Source organism: Rhinatrema bivittatum, chromosome 2, assembly GCF_901001135.1.
Source record: "Rhinatrema bivittatum chromosome 2, aRhiBiv1.1, whole genome shotgun sequence".
Taxonomy (NCBI): Eukaryota; Metazoa; Chordata; class Amphibia; order Gymnophiona; family Rhinatrematidae; genus Rhinatrema; species Rhinatrema bivittatum.
This window is the reverse complement of record NC_042616.1, coordinates 2072467-2095361: the sequence shown is the minus strand read 5'-3', so window position 1 is coordinate 2095361 and position 22895 is coordinate 2072467. Positions and strand designations below refer to the sequence as shown.

Here is a 22895-nt window from a genome sequence, read left to right as displayed (position 1 = left end):
TATGATACCCTACCCTCATACACTTACACCATGTAAAACCATGGAATAAGTTCTATATGATACCCTACCCTCATACACTTACACCATGTAAAACCATGGAATAAGTTCCATATGATACCCTACCCTCATACACTTACACCATGTAAAACCATGGAATAAGTTCCATATGATACCCTACCCTCATACACTTACACCATGTAAAACCATGGAATAAGTTCCATATGATACCCTACCCTCATACACTTACACCATGTAAAACCATGGAATAAGTTCCATATGATACCCTACCCTCATACACTTACACCATGTAAAACCATGGAATAAGTTCCATATGATACCCTACCCTCATACACTTACACCATCTGAAACCATGGAATAAGTTCCATATGATACCCTACCCTCATACACTTACACCATCTGAAACCATGGAATAAGTTCTATATGATACCCTACCCTCATACACTTACACCATGTAAAACCATGGAATACGTTCCATATGATACCCTACCCTCATACACTTACACCATCTGAAACCATGGAATAAGTTCTATATGATACCCTACCCTCATACACTTACACCATCTGAAACCATGGAATAAGTTCCATATGATACCCTACCCTCATACACTTACACTATTTAAAACCATGGAATAAGTTCTATATGATACCCTACCCTCATACACTTACACCATCTGAAACCATGGAATAAGTTCCATATGATACCCTACCCTCATACACTTACACCATGTAAAACCATGGAATAAGTTCCATATGATACCCTACCCTCATACACTTACACTATGTAAAACCATGGAATAAGTTCCATATGATACCCTACCCTCATACACTTACACCATGTAAAACCATGGAATAAGTTCCATATGATACCCTACCCTCATACATTTACACCATGTAAAACCATGGAATAAGTTCTATATGATACCCTACCCTCATACACTTACACCATCTGAAACCATGGAATAAGTTCCATATGATACCCTACCCTCATACACTTACACCAGGTAAAACCATGGAATAAGTTCCATATGATACCCTACCCTCATACACTTATACCATGTAAAACCATGGAATAAGTTCTATATGATACCCTACCCTCATACACTTACACCATCTGAAACCATGGAATAAGTTCTATATGATACCCTACCCTCATACACTTACACCATGTAAAACCATGGAATCCGTTCCATATGATACCCTACCCTCATACACTTACACCATCTGAAACCATGGAATAAGTTCCATATGATACCGTACCCTCATACACTTACACCATGTAAAACCATGGAATAAGTTCCATATGATACCCTACCCTCATACACTTACACCATCTGAAACCATGGAATAAGTTCTATATGATACCCTACCCTCATACACTTACACCATGTAAAACCATGGAATAAGTTCCATATGATACCCTACCCTCATACATTTACACCATGTAAAACCATGGAATAAGTTCCATATGATACCCTACCCTCATACACTTACACCATCTGAAACCATGGAATAAGTTCCATATGATACCCTACCCTCATACACTTACACCATGTAAAACCATGGAATACGTTCCATATGATACCCTACCCTCATACACTTACACCATCTGAAACCATGGAATAAGTTCCATATAATACCCTACCCTCATACACTTACACCATGTAAAACCATGGAATACGTTCCATATGATACCCTACCCTCATACACTTACACCATCTGAAACCATGGAATAAGTTCCATATGATACCCTACCCTCATACACTTACACCATGTAAAACCATGGAATAAGTTCTATATGATACCCTACCCTCATACACTTACACCATGTAAAACCATGGAATAAGTTCCATATGATACCCTACCCTCATACACTTACACCATGTAAAACCATGGAATAAGTTCCATATGATACCCTACCCTCATACACTTACACCATGTAAAACCATGGAATAAGTTCCATATGATACCCTACCCTCATACACTTACACCATGTAAAACCATGGAATAAGTTCCATATGATACCCTACCCTCATACACTTACACCATCTGAAACCATGGAATAAGTTCCATATGATACCCTACCCTCATACACTTACACCATCTGAAACCATGGAATAAGTTCTATATGATACCCTACCCTCATACACTTACACCATGTAAAACCATGGAATACGTTCCATATGATACCCTACCCTCATACACTTACACCATCTGAAACCATGGAATAAGTTCTATATGATACCCTACCCTCATACACTTACACCATCTGAAACCATGGAATAAGTTCCATATGATACCCTACCCTCATACACTTACACTATGTAAAACCATGGAATAAGTTCTATATGATACCCTACCCTCATACACTTACACCATCTGAAACCATGGAATAAGTTCCATATGATACCCTACCCTCATACACTTACACTATGTAAAACCATGGAATAAGTTCTATATGATACCCTACCCTCATACACTTACACTATGTAAAACCATGGAATAAGTTCTATATGATACCCTACCCTCATACACTTACACTATGTAAAACCATGGAATAAGTTCCATATGATACCCTACCCTCATACACTTACACCATGTAAAACCATGGAATAAGTTCTATATGATACCCTACCCTCATACACTTACACCATGTAAAACCATGGAATAAGTTCCATATGATACCCTACCCTCATACACTTACACCATGTAAAACCATGGAATAAGTTCTATATGATACCCTACCCTCATACACTTACACCATGTAAAACCATGGAATAAGTTCCATATGATACCCTACCCTCATACACTTACACCATCTGAAACCATGGAATAAGTTCCATATGATACCCTACCCTCATACACTTACACCATGTAAAACCATGGAATAAGTTCTATATGATACCCTACCCTCATACACTTACACCATGTAAAACCATGGAATAAGTTCCATATGATACCCTACCCTCATACACTTACACCATCTAAAACCATGGAATAAGTTCCATATGATACCCTACCCTCATACACTTACACCATCTGAAACCATGGAATAAGTTCCATATGATAGCCTACCCTCATACACTTACACCATGTAAAACCATGGAATAAGTTCCCTATGATACCCTACCCTCATACACTTACACTATGTAAAACCATGGAATAAGTTCCATATGATACCCTACCCTCATACACTTACACCATCTGAAACCATGGAATAAGTTCCATATGATACCCTACCCTCATACACTTACACCATGTAAAACCATGGAATAAGTTCTATATGATACCCTACCCTCATACACTTACACCGTGTAAAACCATGGAATAAGTTCAATATGATACCCTACCCTCATACATTTACACCATGTAAAACCATGGAATAAGTTCTATATGATACCCTACCCTCATACACTTACACCATCTGAAACCATGGAATAAGTTCCATATGATACCCTACCCTCATACACTTACACCATGTAAAACCATGGAATAAGTTCCATATGATACCCTACCCTCATACACTTACACCATGTAAAACCATGGAATAAGTTCCATATGATACCCTACCCTCATACACTTACACTATGTAAAACCATGGAATAAGTTCCATATGATACCCTACTCTCATACACTTACACCATCTGAAACCATGGAATAAGTTCTATATGATACCCTACCCTCATACACTTACACCATGTAAAACCATGGAATAAGTTCCATATGATACCCTACCCTCATACACTTACACTATGTAAAACCATGGAATAAGTTCCATATGATACCGTACGCTCATACACTTACACCATCTGAAACCATGGAATAAGTTCCATATGATACCCTACCCTCATACACTTACACCATGTAAAACCATGGAATAAGTTCCATATGATACCCTACCCTCATACACTTACACTATGTAAAACCATGGAATAAGTTCTATATGATACCCTACCCTCATACACTTACACCATGTAAAACCATGGAATAAGTTCCATATGATACCCTACCCTCATACACTTACACCATGTAAAACCATGGAATAAGTTCCATATGATACCCTACCCTCATAAAATTACACTGTCTAAAACCATGGAATAAGTTCTATATGATACCCTACCCTCATACACTTACACCATCTAAAACCATGGTGTAAATTCCATATCCTATCCAGACCCCAATCAGCCTCTCCCTCTCACATGTTACTACAGATACAATACCCAGACTCCAACCAGCCTCTCCCTCCCACACATGTTACGACAGATACAATACCCAGACCCCAACCAGCCTCTCCCTCTCACATGTTACTACAGATACAATACCCAGACTCCAACCAGCCTCTCCCTCCCACACATGTTACGACAGATACAATACCCAGACCCCAACCAGCCTCTCCCTCTCACATGTTACTACAGATACAATACCCAGACTCCAACCAGCCTCTCCCTCCCACACATGTTACTACAGATACAATACCCAGACTCCAACCAGCCTCTCCCTCCCACACATGTTACGACAGATACAATACCCAGACCCCAACCAGCCTCTCCCTCTCACATGTTACTACAGATACAATACCCAGACTCCAACCAGCCTCTCCCTCCCACACATGTTACGACAGATACAATACCCAGACCCCAACCAGCCTCTCCCTCTCACATGTTACTACAGATACAATACCCAGACTCCAACCAACCTCTCCCTCCCACACATGTGGTAATTTCTCATGCTCTTATGTTCTTATGTGCTTCTAATTTATTACTGAATATAAGAACATAAGAAATTGCCATGCTGGGTCAGATCAAAGGTCCATCAAGCCCAGCATCCTGATTCCAACAGTGGCCAATCCAGGTCACAGGTACCCGGCAGGATTCCTAAATTACATAAGAACATAAGAAATTGCCATGCTGGGTCAGACCAAGGGTCCATCAAGCCCAGCATCCTGATTCCAACAGTGGCCAATCCAGGTCACAGGTACCCGGCAGGATTCCTAAATTACATAAGAACATAAGAAATTGCCATGCTGGGTCAGATCAAAGGTCCATCAAGCCCAGCATCCTGATTCCAACAGTGGCCAATCCAGGTGATAGGTACCCAGCAGGATTCCTAAATTACATAAGAACATAAGAAATTGCCATGCAGGGTCAGACCAAGAGTCCATCAAGCCCAGCATCCTGATTCCAACAGTGGCCAATCCAGGTCACAGGTACCCGGCAGGATTCCTAAATTACATAAGAACATAAGAAATTGCCATGCAGGGTCAGACCAAGGGTCCATCAAGCCCAGCATCCTGTTTCCAACAGAGGCCAAACCAGGCCACAAGAACCTGGCAATTACCCAAACACTAAGAAGATCCCATGCTACTGAAGCAATTAATAGCAGTGGCTATTCCCTAAGTAAACTTGATTAATAGCAGGTAATGGACTTCTCCTCCAAGAACTTATACAAACCTTTTTTGAACCCAGCTACACTAACTGCACTAACCACATTCTCTGGCAATGAATTCCAGAGCTTAATTGTGCGTTGAGTGAAAAAGAATTTTCTCCAATTTGTTTAAAATGTGCTACTTGCTAACTTCATGGAGGGGCTGAGAGACTTGTTTTTTTTAAAATAATTGAATGAGGCGCTCTCCAGCTTTCACTCTGTTTGTCCTGGCTTTGCAGATGTGGAGAGGCCTTTTGCAACGGAGGAAGACCAAGGAAGAAAGGGAGAAGGAGATGGTGTTTATCGGGATGGTAAGTATTCTCAGAGCCTGCGGCTCGTGGTGTCAGTCTCTCTGAAGGATTGCATGCATCAGGAAAAAGCGATGCAGGGCGTGTTAGAGAGCAACGTAACCGGGGACTGGGCCAGAGGTGCTGAGGGATTCAGCAATCCCAGGGCTACAACCGAAAAAAAGGCTTTTATAGTGAATGCAGTTCCTCTCCGAGCTGGTTTTGTTTGCAGCAGCCAAAATAATCAACTTGCAGAAACAGGATTGGCCGTCCCAGGAAAACTCCAGCTAACCCTCTAGACATAAAAACGAGAGTTAAGTCATTCCAACACCTTCACATTTCTATTCAAACGCCCAGAGAGGAAAACGAAAAGCTACAAGCTTCCTGTTGCAGAGAAAAAGGCTAATTTTCAAATGCCGACTTTGCAGCAGAGATGGAGGCTACTTTTAACTGTTTGCACGCTGGGCATTTTCAAAAAATACTTTCATACCAGTAAATAGTCGTTTGCGTGGGGAAACTGGCTTCTGAAATTAGTTCTAAGGGGGTCGTCTTGAAAAGCAGTGCTTTGCCCATAGGAATGTCCCGTCACCATCTTGAGGATAATTTGTAATGTTAAATGGTAATGCTTGTACTGTGGTTGAAATTTAAAGTTTTAGTAAAAAATTAAATAATTTAAAGAGAAATTTCCAAGCCGAGACGTGGCCGTGGATGCACGACGTGAGTTTTACCCAGGCTGAGCTGCAGTGTTATGCAGGCTGTGTCGGGACGGGATTTGCATTTATGTGTATTTCTCTGCTTTGTGAAAAACATGTGCGTAGGTTTTCTAAAAAACGTTCCATAGACACAATAGCAGGTGTAATTGTGGGAGGATAAATCTCAAAGTGAACATAGGCATGGAAGTTTTGCTTTGAAAATTAGTGTAATTTATGCCCTTATGTATCAGAAAAAAATGTATGTTACAGAATTAACCACTAAATGTCACAAAGTATGATACACAGACTCTTGCATAAGAGGATACAGGGTCAGGCCGAGGGTCCATCAAGCCCAGCATCCTGTTTGCAACAGTGGCCGATTCACCAGAATCCCAAAAAGTAAATAGATCCCATGCTGCTAACACCCAGGGATAAGCAGTGCCCTTCCCAAGTCTGTCTGGTAATAACAGTTTATGGACTTCTCCAGGAACTTGTCCAAACCTTTTTTCAAACCCTGTTACATTAACTAGCTTAACACATCCTCTGGCAATGAATTCCAGAGTTTAATTGTGCGTTGAGTAAAAAGAACTTTCTCCGATTAGTTTTAAATGTGCCCCATGCTAACTTCATGGAGTGCCCCCTAGTCTTTCTACTATCCGAAAGAGTAAATAACCGATTCACATCTACCCGTTCTAGACCTCTCATGATTTTAAACACCTCTATCATATCCCCCCTCAGCCGTCTCTTCTCCAAGCTGAAAAGTCCTAACCTCTTTAGTCTTTCCTCATAGGGGAGTTGTTCCATTCCCTTTATCATTTTGGTTGCTCTTCTCTGTACCTTCTCCATCGCAATTATATCTTTTTTGAGATGTGGCGACCAGAATTGTACACAGTATTCAAGGTTCGGTCTCACCATGGAGCGATACAGAGGCATTATGACATTTTCCGTTTTATTCACCATTCCCTTCCTAATAATTCCCAACATTCTGTTTGCTTTTTTGACTGCTGCAGCAAACTGAGCCGACGATTTCAATGTATTATCCACTATGACGCCTAGATCTCTTTCCTGGGTGGTAGCACCTAATATGGAACCCAACATTATGTAAATATAGCATGGATTATTTTTCCCTATATACATCACTTTGCATGACTTTGTCAAATGCCTTCTGGAAATCCAAATACAGCACCTTAATTGGCTCAGCATTATCTACCTATTTTTTAACCTCTTTAACAAAATGTAGCAGATTGGCGAGGCAAGACTTCGCTTATGTAAATCCAAGCTGGCTATGTTCCATTAAACCATTTTTTAATATTTGCTCTAAAGTTTTCTGGATCATATCAGAACCATTTTTAAAGATTGGTATTATTCTGGCCACCCTGTAATCTTTAGGTGCAGTAGATGATTTTAATGATAGAGTGCAAATTACTAGTAATAGATCTACATTTTCTGGGGTGTATACCATCTTGGCCAGGTGATTTGCTACACTTTAGTTTGTCAGTCTGCTGTATTACTTCATCCAGGTTCACCATGATTTGTTTCAGTTCTTCCGAATTGTCACTATTAAATAACATTTCCAGCATGGGTATCTCCCCAACAGCCTCTTCAGTCATTCTGTCCCTTGGGGAAATTCACTGCTTATTCCTAGGTGAAGACCAAAACTGTGAATGATTTCAAAGGGGTGTAGGATAAACACTGTGGATCCATAAAGCCTAGAGGTTGGGAATGAAGAGAAGAGGCAAGAGGGTGGCTTGCGGGAATGACGGCTACAACCTGATGATTAATACCCTTATTCAATAAACGTTCACACGGTTAATGCAACTCCAACATTGCTTTATGCGTCAATGGCAAGAGGAAATGTGGAAAAGAGGATTTGCATTCAGGCAACAACCAACAAGGCTGCACAGTCTGGTAAAGAAATAAGCATGGGAGTAGCTTGCTTGTTGCGGCGGTTTCTACCCCAAACCAATTAATCATGATACTTCATGGACTGAATCAAATCACGGTGAACCTAGAAGATGTGGTAGGCCTGATTGACAAACTGAAGAGTAGTAAATCACCTGGACCGGATGGTATACACCCCAGAGTTCTGAAGGAACTAAAAAATGAAATTTCAGACCTATTAGTAAAAATTTGTAACTTATCATTAAAATCATCCATTGTACCTGAAGACTGGAGGATAGCAAATGTAACCCCAATATTTAAAAAGGGCTCCAGGGGCGATCCGGGAAACTACAGACCGGTTAGCCTGACTTCAGTGCCAGGAAAAATAGTGGAAAGTGTTCTAAACATCAAAATCACAGAACATATAGAAAGACATGGTTTAATGGAACAAAGTCAGCATGGCTTTACCCAGGGCAAGTCTTGCCTCACAAATCTGCTTCACTTTTTTGAAGGAGTTAATAAACATGTGGATAAAGGTGAACCGGTAGATATAGTATACTTGGATTTTCAGAAGGCGTTTGACAAAGTTCCTCATGAGAGGCTTCTAGGAAAAGTAAAAAGTCATGGGATAGGTGGCGATGTCCTTTCGTGGATTGCAAACTGGCTAAAAGACAGGAAACAGAGAGTAGGATTAAATGGGCAATTTTCTCAGTGGAAGGGAGTGGACAGTGGAGTGCCTCAGGGATCTGTATTGGGACCCTTACTGTTCAATATATTTATAAATGATCTGGAAAGAAATACGACGAGTGAGATAATCAAATTTGCAGATGACACAAAATTGTGCAGAGTAGTTAAATCACAAGCAGATTGTGATAAATTGCAGGAAGACCTTGTGAGACTGGAAAATTGGGCATCCAAATGGCAGATGAAATTTAATGTGGAAAAGTGCAAGGTGATGCATATAGGGAAAAATAACCCATGCTATAATTACACGATGTTGGGTTCCATATTAGGTGCTACAACCCAAGAAAGAGATCTAGGTGTCATAGTGGATAACACATTGAAATCGTCGGTTCAGTGTGCTGCGGCAGTCAAAAAAGCAAACAGAATGTTGGGAATTATTAGAAAAGGAATGATGAATAAAACGGAAAATGTCATAATGCCTCTGTATCGCTCCATGGTGAGACCGCACCTTGAATACTGTGTACAATTCTGGTCGCCGCATCTCAAAAAAGATATAATTGCGATGGAGAAGGTACAGAGAAGGGCTACCAAAATGATAAGGGGAATGGAACAACTCCCCTATGAGGAAAGACTAAAGAGATTAGGACTTTTCAGCTTGGAGAAGAGACGACTGAGGGGGGATATGATAGAGGTGTTTAAAATCATGAGAGGTCTAGAACGGGTAGATGTGAATCGGTTATTTACTCTTTCAGATAGTAGAAGGACTAGGGGACACTCCATGAAGTTAGCATGGGGCACATTTAAAACTAATCGGAGAAAGTTCTTTTTTACTCAACGCACAATTAAACTCTGGAATTTGTTGCCAGAGAATGTGGTTCGTGCAGGTAGTATAGCTGTGTTTAAAAAAGGATTGGATAAGTTCTTGGAGGAGAAGTCCATTACCTGCTATTAGGTTCACTTAGAGAATAGCCACTGCCATTAGCAATGGTTACATGGAATAGACTTAGTTTTTGGGTACTTGCCAGGTTCTTATGGCCTGGATTGGCCACTGTTGGAAACAGGATGCTGGGCTTGATGGACCCTTGGTCTGACCCAGTATGGCATTTTCTTATGTTCTTATGTTCTTATGTTCACTTGGAATGCATATCCAGCGTTGATCTCTGCTTCAATGACGGGGAATGAAGAAAAGAGGATTTATATTCAGACAACAACCAACAATGACTGAATTGCACAGTTTGGGTAAACAAGCATGGGAGTAGCTTGCTTATTGCGGTGGTTACTACCACAAACCAATTAAGCCAGATGCTTCACTTGGAATGCATATCCAGCATAGCTCACTGCTTCAATGGCAGGGGGGATGAAGAAAAGATGATTTATTATTATTATTATATAATTTTTATATACCAAAGTTTCATGAGAACATATTACATCGGTTTACAATAGTTAACAAATATTCCTTTAAAAATATTTGCATTTCCAAAATTAAATGAAGAGTAGTAAATACAAAGTTTCATAATAAACTAATAAAACAAATAAAATAGTAAAATAATTAAACAAAATTTAAACAGTGAAAGTAGCAGAACAGTAAGGGCAGAGATAATATAGTAAAAAATATTTATATTAAAAAGGGAATATAATCCTTAGGTTAGAACTCTTGGAAGGCTTGTTTGAATAGCCATGTTTTAATACCCTTTTTAAATATTTTAATGTCCGATTCCATCCTTAGTTCCTGTGGTAGAGAGTTCTACAGCTGGGGCCCGGCAATGGAAATAGCCCTTTCTCTCACATTATTTAAATAAGCAATTTTAGGAGAAGGGATGGATAACATTCCTGTAGCTGCTGATCTTGTAATTCTAGATGGGATATGAAAATGTAATGTTGAGGTTAACCATTCCATCTTTTCGTTGTAGAGGGTTTTATGAATTAGCGATAGAGCTTTATGCTGAGCCCTGTATTTAACAGGCAACCAATGAAGGTCTTTCAGTATTGGCGTAATATGATCAGATCTTCTAATTCCTGTCAAAAGTCTAGCCACTGAGTTCTGCAATAATTGTAATCGTCTTGTAACATTCGCTGGAAGGCCTAAAAACAATGAATTACAGTAATCTAATTTTGACAAAACAAGAGCTTGTAAAACTGTTCTAAAATCTTTTGGAAATAAGAGAGGCTTCAATCGTTTAAGGACATTCAATCTAAAATACCCATCGTTAATGATTTTTTAATGCACGCTTTCAATGTGAATTCACCATTAAGGAAGATCCCAAGATCTCGTACCTCCAGGGAAATCAGATAATTTTTGGCAGCCTCCTGAATTTCAAGTTCTTTGGACTGGGTTAATTTATGGGAGATATATAAAATTTCAGTCTTTTTTGCTCTCAGAGAAAGATTCATTTTGGTTAGTATTTTATGCATAGCAGATTGATATATATCCCAAAGCTTAAGAGTTAGATCAATTGATTTTTAATCGGAATTAAAATTTGAAATTCGTCAGCACAAATAAAATGCGTAAGACTGAAACCAGATAAAATTCAGCATAAAGAAAGCATGTAAATATTAAAACGGGTTGTCGACAGAGAAGATCCCTGTAGAAGATCTATTGGTTGAGATTCTTTATTACGAAATTTTACTTTAAAAGATCTATTCTTTAAGTAAGAGTCAAGCCATTTCAGCGCAGAGTCTTTAATACTTATTTCATCTAATCTATCTAAGAGAATTTTATGACTAACTGTTTCGAATGCTGAAGATATATCCAGCATAATCAGGAAATATTTTTGGCTGTTATCTGTTCCTCTAAGGATAACATCATGTAACGATGCTAACAGGGTCTCAGTACTAAAATATTCTCTGAATCCATGCTGTGCAGGGAATAGGGTACTATGGGTTTCAAGGTAATCTGTTAGTTGTTTGTTAATTACCTTCTCCAAAATCTTAGAGATACATGGTAAATTAGAAATTGGCCTTAAATTTGACAAATCAAGAGAATTGGATTGTGGTTTCTTCATGATCGGTTTAACTATGGCCGTTTTTAAGATGTCTGGAACATTTGCTTCCTTAACAGATAAGTTAATTATATCCGCAATAGGTCTGGAAACTAAATTGGTGACTGATTTTAATAGTTTTATTGAGATATGGTCAAATGGGTGGGAAGCTGGATTCATATTTTTGATTATACCCTCGATTTCAACAGATGAAACTGTTTCAGAGGAAGTTAAATGATCTTTCGGGTTGCTTGGCAGTACAATTTGATTTGAATCATGAGAGGAGATGTTTTTTAGAAGGTTTAAAGTCTTATCCTTGAAATATTGGGCAGTTGTATTACAATTAATAGAATCGTCTGATGTGGGAATTTCAACGGGATTGGTCAGATCTTTTACATAGGTAGCAAACAGGGCTCTTGGATTAAATTGAAAATTATTTATTTTGTTGGAATAAAATTCTTTCTTTGCTTTATTGGTGGATTCATTGTATTTATGTAGAATTGATCTATATTTTTTTAATAAGTCAGGCATAGGAGCTGCTCTCCATTGTCTCTCGGCCTTTCTCAGTGGTGTACCATGGGGAACGTTGTTTTTTGTTAATAGAAATAACCTTTTTGGTAAGTGGACAGCAATTGTCTGCTACGTTTTTTGTTAGTGAGGTCCAAGAATTAATTGCGTTACTACTACTTGATAAATCTAATTCATTCAGTGCATTAGTGAGTTGTTCAGTTAGGATGTCTAACTGACAGGGTTTCCTGTATTCTATTTTAGTATTTGTATTTGTAGCTGGGGCTACTAGAGATGGGTATTGGACATTAATCTCAGACAACAACCAACAAGGAATGAATTGCACAGTCTGGGTAAACAAATAAGCGTGGGAGTAGCTTGCTTATTGTGGTGATTACTACCCCATACCAATTAAACCGGGTAGTTCACTTTGAATGCATATCCAGCGCAGCTCACTGTTTCAACGGCAGGGGGGAATGAAGAAATAGGATTTACATTCAGACTACAACCAACACGGACTGAATTGCACAGTCTGGTTAAACAAATAAGCGTGGGAGTAGCTTGCTTGTTGAAGCGGTTACTACCCTAAACCAATCAAGTCTGATACTTCACATTGAATGCATATCCAGCGACGCTCTCTGCTTCAGCAGCAGGAGGGGAATGAGGAAAAGAGGATTTACATCTAGACAACATCTAACAAGCAGTATGAGTATACAAACATCGGGGTAACTTCTTGTTACGAAGGTTACTACCCTCAAACATTAAGCCATATACTTCACTTTGATGCAGCTCCAACACTGCTCTCTGCATCAGTGGCGGGGGTAGAAGGAAATTAGAATCAAAAAGTTACCAATAAGGGCCCTGACCTCAGCGTTCGGGGTAACAGAAAGGTATGGGAAAATAAGTGTGAGAGCTTGCTGGGCAGACTGGATGGGCCTGTTGGTCTTCTTCTGCCATCATTTCTATGTTTCTATGGGTTTATACCAAATTAAGCGATTATGTAACTGTGGGGAATCTTCACCTCTGAACAACTTGAATGCCAGAACCAGATTTTTAAATTTACATCTGGCACTCACTGGAAGGCAATGAAGATCTAATAATAGTGGCTTAGCCGCGGTTCTCCTCGTACTCCCTGTCACTATACGAGCTGCTGTATTCTGGATAATTTGCAATTTACAGATAATTTTAACAGGCAAACCTAGAAATAAAGCATTTGAATAATCAAGGTGGGATAAAGCCAAGACAAAAGCTACCATCTTCAATACTACTGTATCCAAAAAAGATTTTAAATTTGTGTAAGAAGTCTTATCCTAGAGTAACATGACCTAATCGAGCCTGAAACATGTTTCTCTAAATTCAGAGAAGAATCCAATTGAATTCCCAAAGTTCTTACTACTTCCTTTGGAAAAATCTCTTCCCCTATAAGTTTCAATGGATTATCCCCCAAATAAAGAATCTGTCGTCTTAACATTCAAAACTAACTTACTCTCCTTTAACCAAACCTCCAAATTTTCCAGACGCAAAGTCAGTTTCATATAAGTTTCTTCCCGGTTAGTTCCCAAAGGAGTGATGATATGAATATCATCTGCATATATATATATATATATATATATATATATATATATATATATAGGGTAAAAAGCCAGCGTCCCTATTAATCTCACCAACTCCGCTCAAAAAAATATTGAACAGAATTGGGGTGATAAATGAAACCGGAGGTACGCCACAAATACCTACAGTACCTGAATGTAATCTGCTTTGAAATGCTGAAAAAAGTGTGAAAAGCAGAATATAAAAATCTAAATAATAATAAATCCACATCAGCAACAGCAGAGAAAAAGTATCTTGAAACGTAATCTTCTGTTTCTTACCTGAAAGAAAATCTTGCAACCGCTTCAAAACTGTGCCTCCAAATCCCAAAGCTTTACAACATTTCAACAACAGTTGATACTCAACACATGAGAGGTCTTAACAGAACCAAGGTGATAATGGTAGTAGCGGCTTGCCTCCGGCGGGAAGGGATATTAGTCCATCCCTATCTGGACAACTGGCTCATTCGAGCGAAGTCTGAGGAGCTTTGCAAGATACCAGTGCAGTCGGTTTTGAACCGCCTACGGTCGCTAGGCTGGATTGTCAATTACGCCAAGAGCCAACTGGTCCCGTCCCAGGTGTTGGACTTTCTGGGAGTCCACTTCGACACTTCTGTGGGCAAAGTGTTCCTCCCCCAGAAGAGGATGGAAAAGTTAATGTCTCAGGTTCGGCGCCTGTTGGCCCTTCCTTTGCCCACGGTGTGGGACTATGTACAGGTTCTTGGTTATATGGCATCTACCCTGGAGTTGGTGCCATGGGCTTTTGCTCATATGCGACCTTTGCAGAGAGTGCTGCTTTCCCGTTGGGATCCCAAGTCTGAAGACTTCCACCTGTCCTTGCCATTGATGGAACCGGCCAGAACCAGCCTGAATTGATGGTTGGTCCCGGACCACCTTCTTCAGGCAGTGGACTTGGAACCTCCACCTTGGATAATCATAACGACAGATGCCAGTCTGATCGGTTGGGTGGCAGTCTGTCAATCCAGGTCCATACAGGGGCGATGGTCCTCTCAGCAGGCCAAGTGGTCCATAAATCGGTTGGAAACCAGGGCAGTTCATCTAGCCCTGCACCAATTTCTTCCTCTGATCCGCCACCGGGCAGTACGGGTTCTATCCGATAATGCGACTACCGTGGCTTACATAAACCGTCAAGGGGGTACGAGAAGTCAGCCGGTAGCCTCCGAAGCAAATCAGTTGATGGTCTGGGCAGAACACCATCTGACCTGTATCGCGGCATCTCACATAGCAGGAGCGGACAATGTTCAGGCAGATTTTCTCAGCCAGCAGCGGCTGGATCCCGGAGAATGGGAACTGTCCGAAGAGGCGATGCAGCTCGTGACTCGCCAATGGGGGATCCCGTGGTTTGATTTGATGGCGACTTGGCTGAACGCCAAAGTGGCTCGTTTCTTCAGTTGCAGGAGAGAGCATGAGTCGGAAGGGGTGGATGACCTGGTGCTCCCGTGGCCTCCAGACATTCTCCTCTATGTATTTCCTCCTTGGCCGTTTGTGGGAAAGGTTCTAAGGCGCATAGAATCTCACCGGGGTCCGGTCATTCTAGTGGCTCCGGAGTGGCCAAGAAGGCCGTGGTTTGCGAATCTGATCAACCTAGCAGTAGACTATCCTTTACATCTGCTTCATCTGCTAAGGCAGGGTCCCGTATTTTTTGATCAGGTGGATCGCTTTTGTCTAGCGGCTTGGCTTATGAGAGGAGACAATTTAGAAAGAAAGGTTATCCAGAGGCAGTGATTCCCACTCTTCTTCGGGCTCAAAAGATCTCTACTTCTCTTACCTATGTTAGGGTCTGGAAAGTGTTTGATTCATGGTGCAGTGGGATGAAGGTGTCCCCACAGCGGACCACTATAGTACATATCCTCGTGTTCTTACAGGATGGCTTGAAGAAGGGTTTGGCGTATAGTTCGCCCCGAGTACAGGTGGCGGCATTGGGCTGCCTACGGGGTAAGATTGAGGGTTCCTCCATAGCGGGCCATCCGGATGTTGCTCTTTTTTTGCGGGGTGTCAAACATTTACACCCACCGGTGCGGGCAATTTGTCCATCCTGGAGCTTGAATTTGGTTCTCCGTGGTCTTTGCGGTTCGCTGTTTCTCATCAAGCGGGCCACGTTGAATGATTTAACTCTCAAAACGGTGTTTCTCGTGGCCATTTGTTCGGCCAGACGCGTTTCAGAAATTCAAGCATTGTCATGTAGGGAACCGTTCTTACGAATAACAGACTCGGGAGTCTCACTGTGGATGGTACCTTCCTTTCTGCCAAAGGTGGTCTCGGCGTTTCATGTCAACCAGTCGATTGAATTACCAGCCTTTCCGGAGGTGGATAAAGATTCTCCTCGTGGTCAGGATATGAGGAGGTTGGATGTACGACGGATCCTTTTACGGTATTTGGAAGTGACTAATGATTTCCGTCTGTCGGATCATCTTTTTGTCTTGTGGAATGGTCCAAAGAAAGGACACAAGGCTTCCAAAACTACCATTGCCCACTGGCTGAAGGGCGCTATTGCTTCCATGTACATATGTCGCGGTCGCCAAGTACCTGAGGGTCTTAAAGCCCATTCTATCCGATCTCAAGTGGCATCGAGGGCTGAAAGCCAATGTGTTTCGCCTCAAGAAATCTGCAGAGCGGCTACTTGGAAGTCATTGCACACGTTTGCTAGGCATTATCAGTTGGATGTCCGGGATCCGGCTGTGGATTCTTTTGGCAGCAGTGTGCTTAGAGCGGGACTCTCCGGGTCCCACCCCATTTAGGGCGGCTCGGGTACATCCCAGCGGTCTGGACTGATCCTGGTACGTACAGGGAAAGGAAAATTGGTTCTTACCTGCTAACTTTCGCTCCTGTAGTACCAAGGATCAGTCCAGACGCCTGCCCAGGAATTTACGGGTCAGGAGAGTCCGCTCGTCTTCTTTATTGTTGTTTCTCTGTACAGATCGGGCCACTTCAGAGTTCTGTCATGCGCGCTTCTGCATAGTTTTGGCAGGTTATTGTTTAACCACAAAAAAAAAAAAATTTTTTTTGGAACTTGAGGGTTTCTTTGCTTGATCTAGTCATTGGTTGTTTAAATTTACTTCCTTCTGCTTTGATATTGATTATACTGAAGGATTGCAGGTGGCACCCCGGGTTATCAGGGGGTGCTTTTCAGCTTTTCTCTGTCTCCATCTGCTGGAGGGGAGGCATAACCCAGCAGTCTGGACTGATCCGGGTACTACAGGAATGAAAATTATCAGGTAAGAACCAATCTTCCTTTCCTCCTCCCCTCTCTTTCCTCTCATCCTGTCAGCTCCAGTCCTCCTTATTCCTCTCTTCCATACAGCCATTCTGCTCACCTCTTGCCTCTCTCTCTGTCAGGCTTGTTGGGCAGTGGCAGAGCATGTGAGAGTGTGGTGGGAAACGCTCCTCTCTGCTGTGATCATCACCCTGCTGAGGGCTCTAATGGCCATGGTCATCCCCTCTTCCCTGCCTCTGCCGTACCTGCTGCAGCTCAGTTTCCAGCTTGAGGGCTTACAAATGAGCCCTCTCATCCCAGTCTTGGGCCAGATGTGCGGCAGTGTGGTTTCAGGCTCCTAGTGACCGGTCAATGTCCTTTGCTTCTCCTCCCAGCCTGCAGCAGCGCGAGCTGAGGTTTGCACAGGAGAGCAGATCATGGAATGGCAGCTACCAGCAGCCCGCCCTGTCTATCCCGTTAAACTAGCTTGTGTTCCTTCTGCCGGGACCCCCTGTAATGGTCTCGTAGACCCCCAGGTAGGAAACTCTTGCCCTAGCTAGTCTGCTAGTTCAGGACACCCACAATTATTATGCATGAAATAGAATTTGCATGCACTGCTTCCATTGCCTGCAAATCTATCTCATGCATATTCATTGTGGACATCTTGAAAATGTGAACGGCTACGGGACAGACTAAAAAACGCTGCTTTAGGCTATGCTCCTCTTAATTGGTTATTTAAGAAAATTTTGAATTTGTTGGAGGTTTTTTTTGTAAAGCTTCTGGAAAATCGTTATCTTTGACTTTTCCAGGCTCACCTGTGGGGCTCATAACTTCCAGTATCCCTCTAGCAGGTTAGGCTCTCTTGCAAACCTTTGTGACGGGGAATACAGAGAGCGGATCATCTGCAATATTGCAGGGGTTTGACCTTTGAGGCATTCAGGTTTCAGTTCTGGGCTTGGGGATCTCTCTCCAGGAGTGGGACAGGTCATGGGTGTAGATATTAGAGGGTGGGACTCACGCCGCATCCCAATCTCGTACTTTGCTGCTGCTGCTCCGAGAAGCTGTGGGTCTGCATGCTGTCTTTAACTTAAAACCGATGGATGAATACATGAGTTTAATTATATCGTGGCTTTTGTCGTGATTTCAATTTGTGATTGTTTAATGTTGAAACCAATTAGTCGAATGTTTTTTTCTAGTCTCTCTCTGTCTCTCCCCCCTGCTCCTGTCCGTAGCTGGTGCAGTAGTGTGACGGAAGATCATTAAAGTCCGTTCCGCGTGATGGAAGACACCAGCAGTAACAGTGCTCACAGGCAAATGAGCTCTTGATAGATGGTGGAAGTTATGGGAAAACATTAGGTTGACATATAAAGTCATAATGATGTGAGAGGCAAGCATATGAGATACATCTGCAGTTACAAAGGAAGTGGTTCAGAGATATCACTTAAGGTACAGACTCGCATGCTGACTTTTCTCAGATGTCAGATTCAAGAAGCTTTGGTACTTTTTCTGGTTATAAGATAAATATAACCAAAACTGAAACTGTTACAATAAAAATAGACCCCATAATTAAGACAGAGATAGCGACCAGATTTCCTTTCAAATGGTCCTCAAATGCGATGAGGTACCTGGGAACTTTTATCCCTGGAAAGTCAGACAAACTAAATTCTGAATTATTTACCTCTTTTACAAAAGATTAAGCATGACCTAGAAGTTTGGACTCTGTACTCCACCTCCTAGCTCAGTAGTGTAGCTGTTGTAAAAATGAATGTCCTGCCTAGAGTTTTGTTTCTTTTAGATGGACAGACTGACAGAAGATGTGGTTCTGAGGTGTGCTTTGCACTCTGGGTTGATGGACAGACTGACAGAAGATATGGGGTTTGAGGTGAGATGTGGACTTGAGGTTGATGGGCGACCTGGTAGAAGATGTGGTTTCTGAGATGAGGTCTGGGTTGATGGACAGACTGACAGAAGATGTGGTTCTGAGGTGTGCTTTGCACTCTGGGTTGATGGACAGACTGACAGAAGATATGGGTTTTGAGGTGAGTTGTGGACTTGAGGTTCATGGGCGACCTGCATTAAGAAAGGTGGAAGGAAGGCAAAACGATTACCGGCATGGTTAAAAGGTGAGGTGGAAGAGGCTATTTTAGCCAAAAAAAACATCCTTCAAAAATTGGAAAAAGGATCCATCCAAAGAAAATAGGATGAAGCATAAGCATTGTCAAGTTAAGTGTAAAACATTGATAAGACAGGCGAAGAGAGAATTTGAACTGAAGTTGGCCATAGAGGCAAAAACTCATAATAAAAACTTTAAAAAATATATTCGAAGCAAGAAACCTGTGAAGGAGTCGGTTGGACCGTTAGATGACGGAGGGGTTAAAGGGGCTCTTAGGGAAGATAAGGCCATTCCAGAAAGACTAAATGAATTATTTGCTTCAGTGTTTAGTAATGAAGATGTGGAGATACCGGTTCCAGAGATGGGTTTCAAGGGTGATGAGTCAGATGAACTGAACCAAATGAAGGTGAACCTAGAAGATGTGGTAGGCCAGATTGAAAAAGTGAAGAGTAGCAAATCACCTGGACCGGATGGTTTGCACCCCAGGGTTCTGAAAAACTAAAAAATATGAAATTTCAGGAGGAATCTGGTGAGAACTCCCTCCCACCTGAGAGGGCCTCCTTCATCTGAGCCCAGTGAGTCGCGGGACACTCCCCAACCTCGACGACGTCATTTGGGGCCCGTTAACCAGATAAAGCCCGAAGGGGCTGCGGCGTGCCCCTTCTAGCATTTTTTTCTTCCTATTTATATATGGGAAGAAAAAGGAAAACTAAAGTTTTGATTTCCTCGCCTGGTTTGCCGGTTGTGAGAGGACCTGTGGACTCACATGTGGCCTGAAGGGCGAGTCAATTTACAAGAAGCTCTGGTCCAGAGATTTCCTTTTTATCAGGGGCCATAGGGAGTCCTAAGCCAACAGCCATTTCCTGGCATGTAGCCAGATGGACTCAGAACAAATGGGATAGTATCCGCGTGCTAGCAGTTGGAGACGGATCTGACGTCAGCACGGGGGCATATATAGCCCCACAGGAAGCGCAGCTATTCAGTAATTTCCGTCTCCAAAGCAGTTTGGAGTGCCTGCACGCTAGTTGAGCGTGCTTTCCAAGACTACTTTAATTTTTCTCTTTTCTTATCATTCTAGATTCTACTTTGTTTTTTCCTGTCTATTCAACTTTAGAGCCCCGCGCTCCTGCGGTAGATACCCAAGGGTTCCTCCCCCAGTTGAGCTCCCGGGGTGATTGCCGTGCTCCCCCGGCGGTGGAAGTCCTCGGTCCTGCCGAAGCGCGGCAGTGACACAGCCCCCCGGGCGAGGTTCGGGTGAGGCATACGAGGCCCTCGGTCCCGGCGTGGACGAGGTAGCGGGTGCATATCCTCAATTGCGGCGGTGAGGTGGTCCCTCCCCCTGCAGCCGGAGACCGCCTGAGTCCAGCCGGGAAGCGCCGAAGCTGGTAAGGAGTACATCTCTTCCTACGGGTCTCCGAAGCGCAGAGGATCGGCGGCGTGGCACGCCGTGGAGGACGCCATTGTGGGGCCTTGTTCAGGTACTCCGCGCCCGTAATAGGCGCGGCTTTCTTCCTCCTTGTGCGTATATGGCTTTGTTTCTGTGAATTGCTGAGCGCCTATTGAATGCCACTGAGCATATATCGCTAGCCGCATATTGCTGAGAGCCTATGGAATGCAATTTGAGCGTATATTGCTGACCGCTTATTCCAGACAGCCTATTGAATGCAAATTGAGCGTACATTGCTGGCCGCTTCTTACTGAAAGCCTATTGAAGGCCATTGAGTGTATATTGCTAACCGCTTATTGCTGAAAGCCTATTGCATACCATTGCGCTGGTTTCTTGGCCGCCTATTGCTGAGCACACGTTGAGTGCCTGTTGTATTAAGCACCTATTGCTGCCGCATATTGTTGCTGTGCGCCTGCTGTATTAAGCGCCTATTGCTACCGCATACTATTATTGAGCGCCTGTTGTATTAAGCGCATTATTGTGCACCTGTTGTTTTCAGCGCCTCTTGCTGCCGCATCTTCTTATTGAGCGCCTGTTGCATTAAGCGCCTATGGCTGCTGCTTACTATTATTGAGCGCCTGTTGTATTAAGCGCCTCTTGCTGCCGCATCTTCTCATTGAGTGCCTGTTGCATTAAGCGCCTATGGCTGCCGCTTACTATTATTGTGCGCCTGTTGTATTAAGCGCCTCTGGCTGCCGCATATTATTATTGTGCGCCTGTTGTTTTCAGCGCCTCTTGCTACCGCATATTATTGGTCTTGCGCGCCTGTTGTCTTCCGCATTCAGCGCATATTGTTCAATGGATCAGAACACAGCAGCGTCTTCAGTGTTGGCGCCGCCTGCCTCAGGCATTCCTGCCCTTGGCCTCTGCTCTGCATGCCAGCTCAGGGCCACGCGCAGTGAAGAGCCAGACTCCCTATGTGCCCAATGTGAGGAGGCCGTGGGACCCTCAGGCCAGGACCAGTCTCAGCCACGATTTGTTGACAGTTCCCCAGGTGCTACCCCGGATTTAGGGGGCAGTCTCGACCAATCAGGACTCCCGGGGGATCTTGTACCCCGGCGATTAGAGGCGGCTTCAATTTCCTGGGTGGATCTCTTTAAGGGGATTCATGCCTTTGTACAGATGCAAACGGCTTCCCGTCCAGGCCCCGCGGTTCCTGCTGCTCCTGTGGTCCCTGCGGCGGCTGCCGCTGTGGTGGCGGCTCCTGCGGACCCTGTTCCTGGTCCCTCGCACTCTTATCGTGAGCGGGACCCTCCCGCCGCTGGACAGTCCAGATCAATCAGACCAGGAGGTTTCACCGGATGAGTCCGAGCTCCCGGACGAGGGGGACCTCCCCCCAGGGATTGCGCCATATCGAACCATGAGGCAGTTCTTCCCTAAGGAGGACCTCTCCGACCTGGTGTCTCAGTGCCTGGCGGAGTTGGATATTACAGGTCCCAGCGCTACAGTACCCTCTATGCAGAACCCCTGCTGGAAGGTCTTCCATTCTTGCAAGCGGCACAACAATTGATCGATTTAGAATGGGCGGCACCGGCGGCTTCCTTTAAAGGGGGCCGGGCCCTGAGGGGCATGTACCCATTGGCACCAGCTATCCAGGACCTGCTGGCGTGCCCTCAGTTGGACGCCTTGATTAGCGGATGGACGCCATTCTAAAACAGACCTTTGAGGTGGCAGCTCTATCATTACGGATTGCGTCCTGCTGCACAGTGGTGACACGTGCTTGTTTGTCACAAGTCCGAAACAATGCTCCGGCGCCGGACATGGAGTCAGCTCTTGCATTTCTCACGGATGCGGCTTCAGATTTGGTCAGGACAACAGCTAAGGGGATTTCATCCTCCGTAGCCGCCAGGAGGCAGCTCTGGATCCGGAAATGGTCAGCTGATGCGCCTTCAAAGACACGCCTCACCAGATTGCCCTTTAAGGGCTCCTTGCTGTTTGGCAGTGACCTTGATAGACTGGCCAGTACTTGGGGTGCCTCTCCAGTGCCTAGACTGCCGGAAGATCGGTCCAGAAGGGGCCAGCGCACTTTCCAAGGCCCTCCAGGGGCGAGAGTTCACAGCG

General features: G+C 43.3%; 1 protein-coding gene across 1 annotated transcript in view; it reads left to right on the top strand.

The window, feature by feature from the left end:
* The window catches only part of LOC115083430 (dynein regulatory complex protein 11-like), a 378622-nt gene that overhangs the window by 57636 nt on the left and 298091 nt on the right, over positions 1-22895 (top strand). The window contains exon 5 of the mRNA XM_029587237.1: positions 5682-5753. Coding sequence (XP_029443097.1) covers positions 5682-5753 — 72 coding nt within the window. The remainder of the gene's footprint in view (positions 1-5681; positions 5754-22895) is intronic.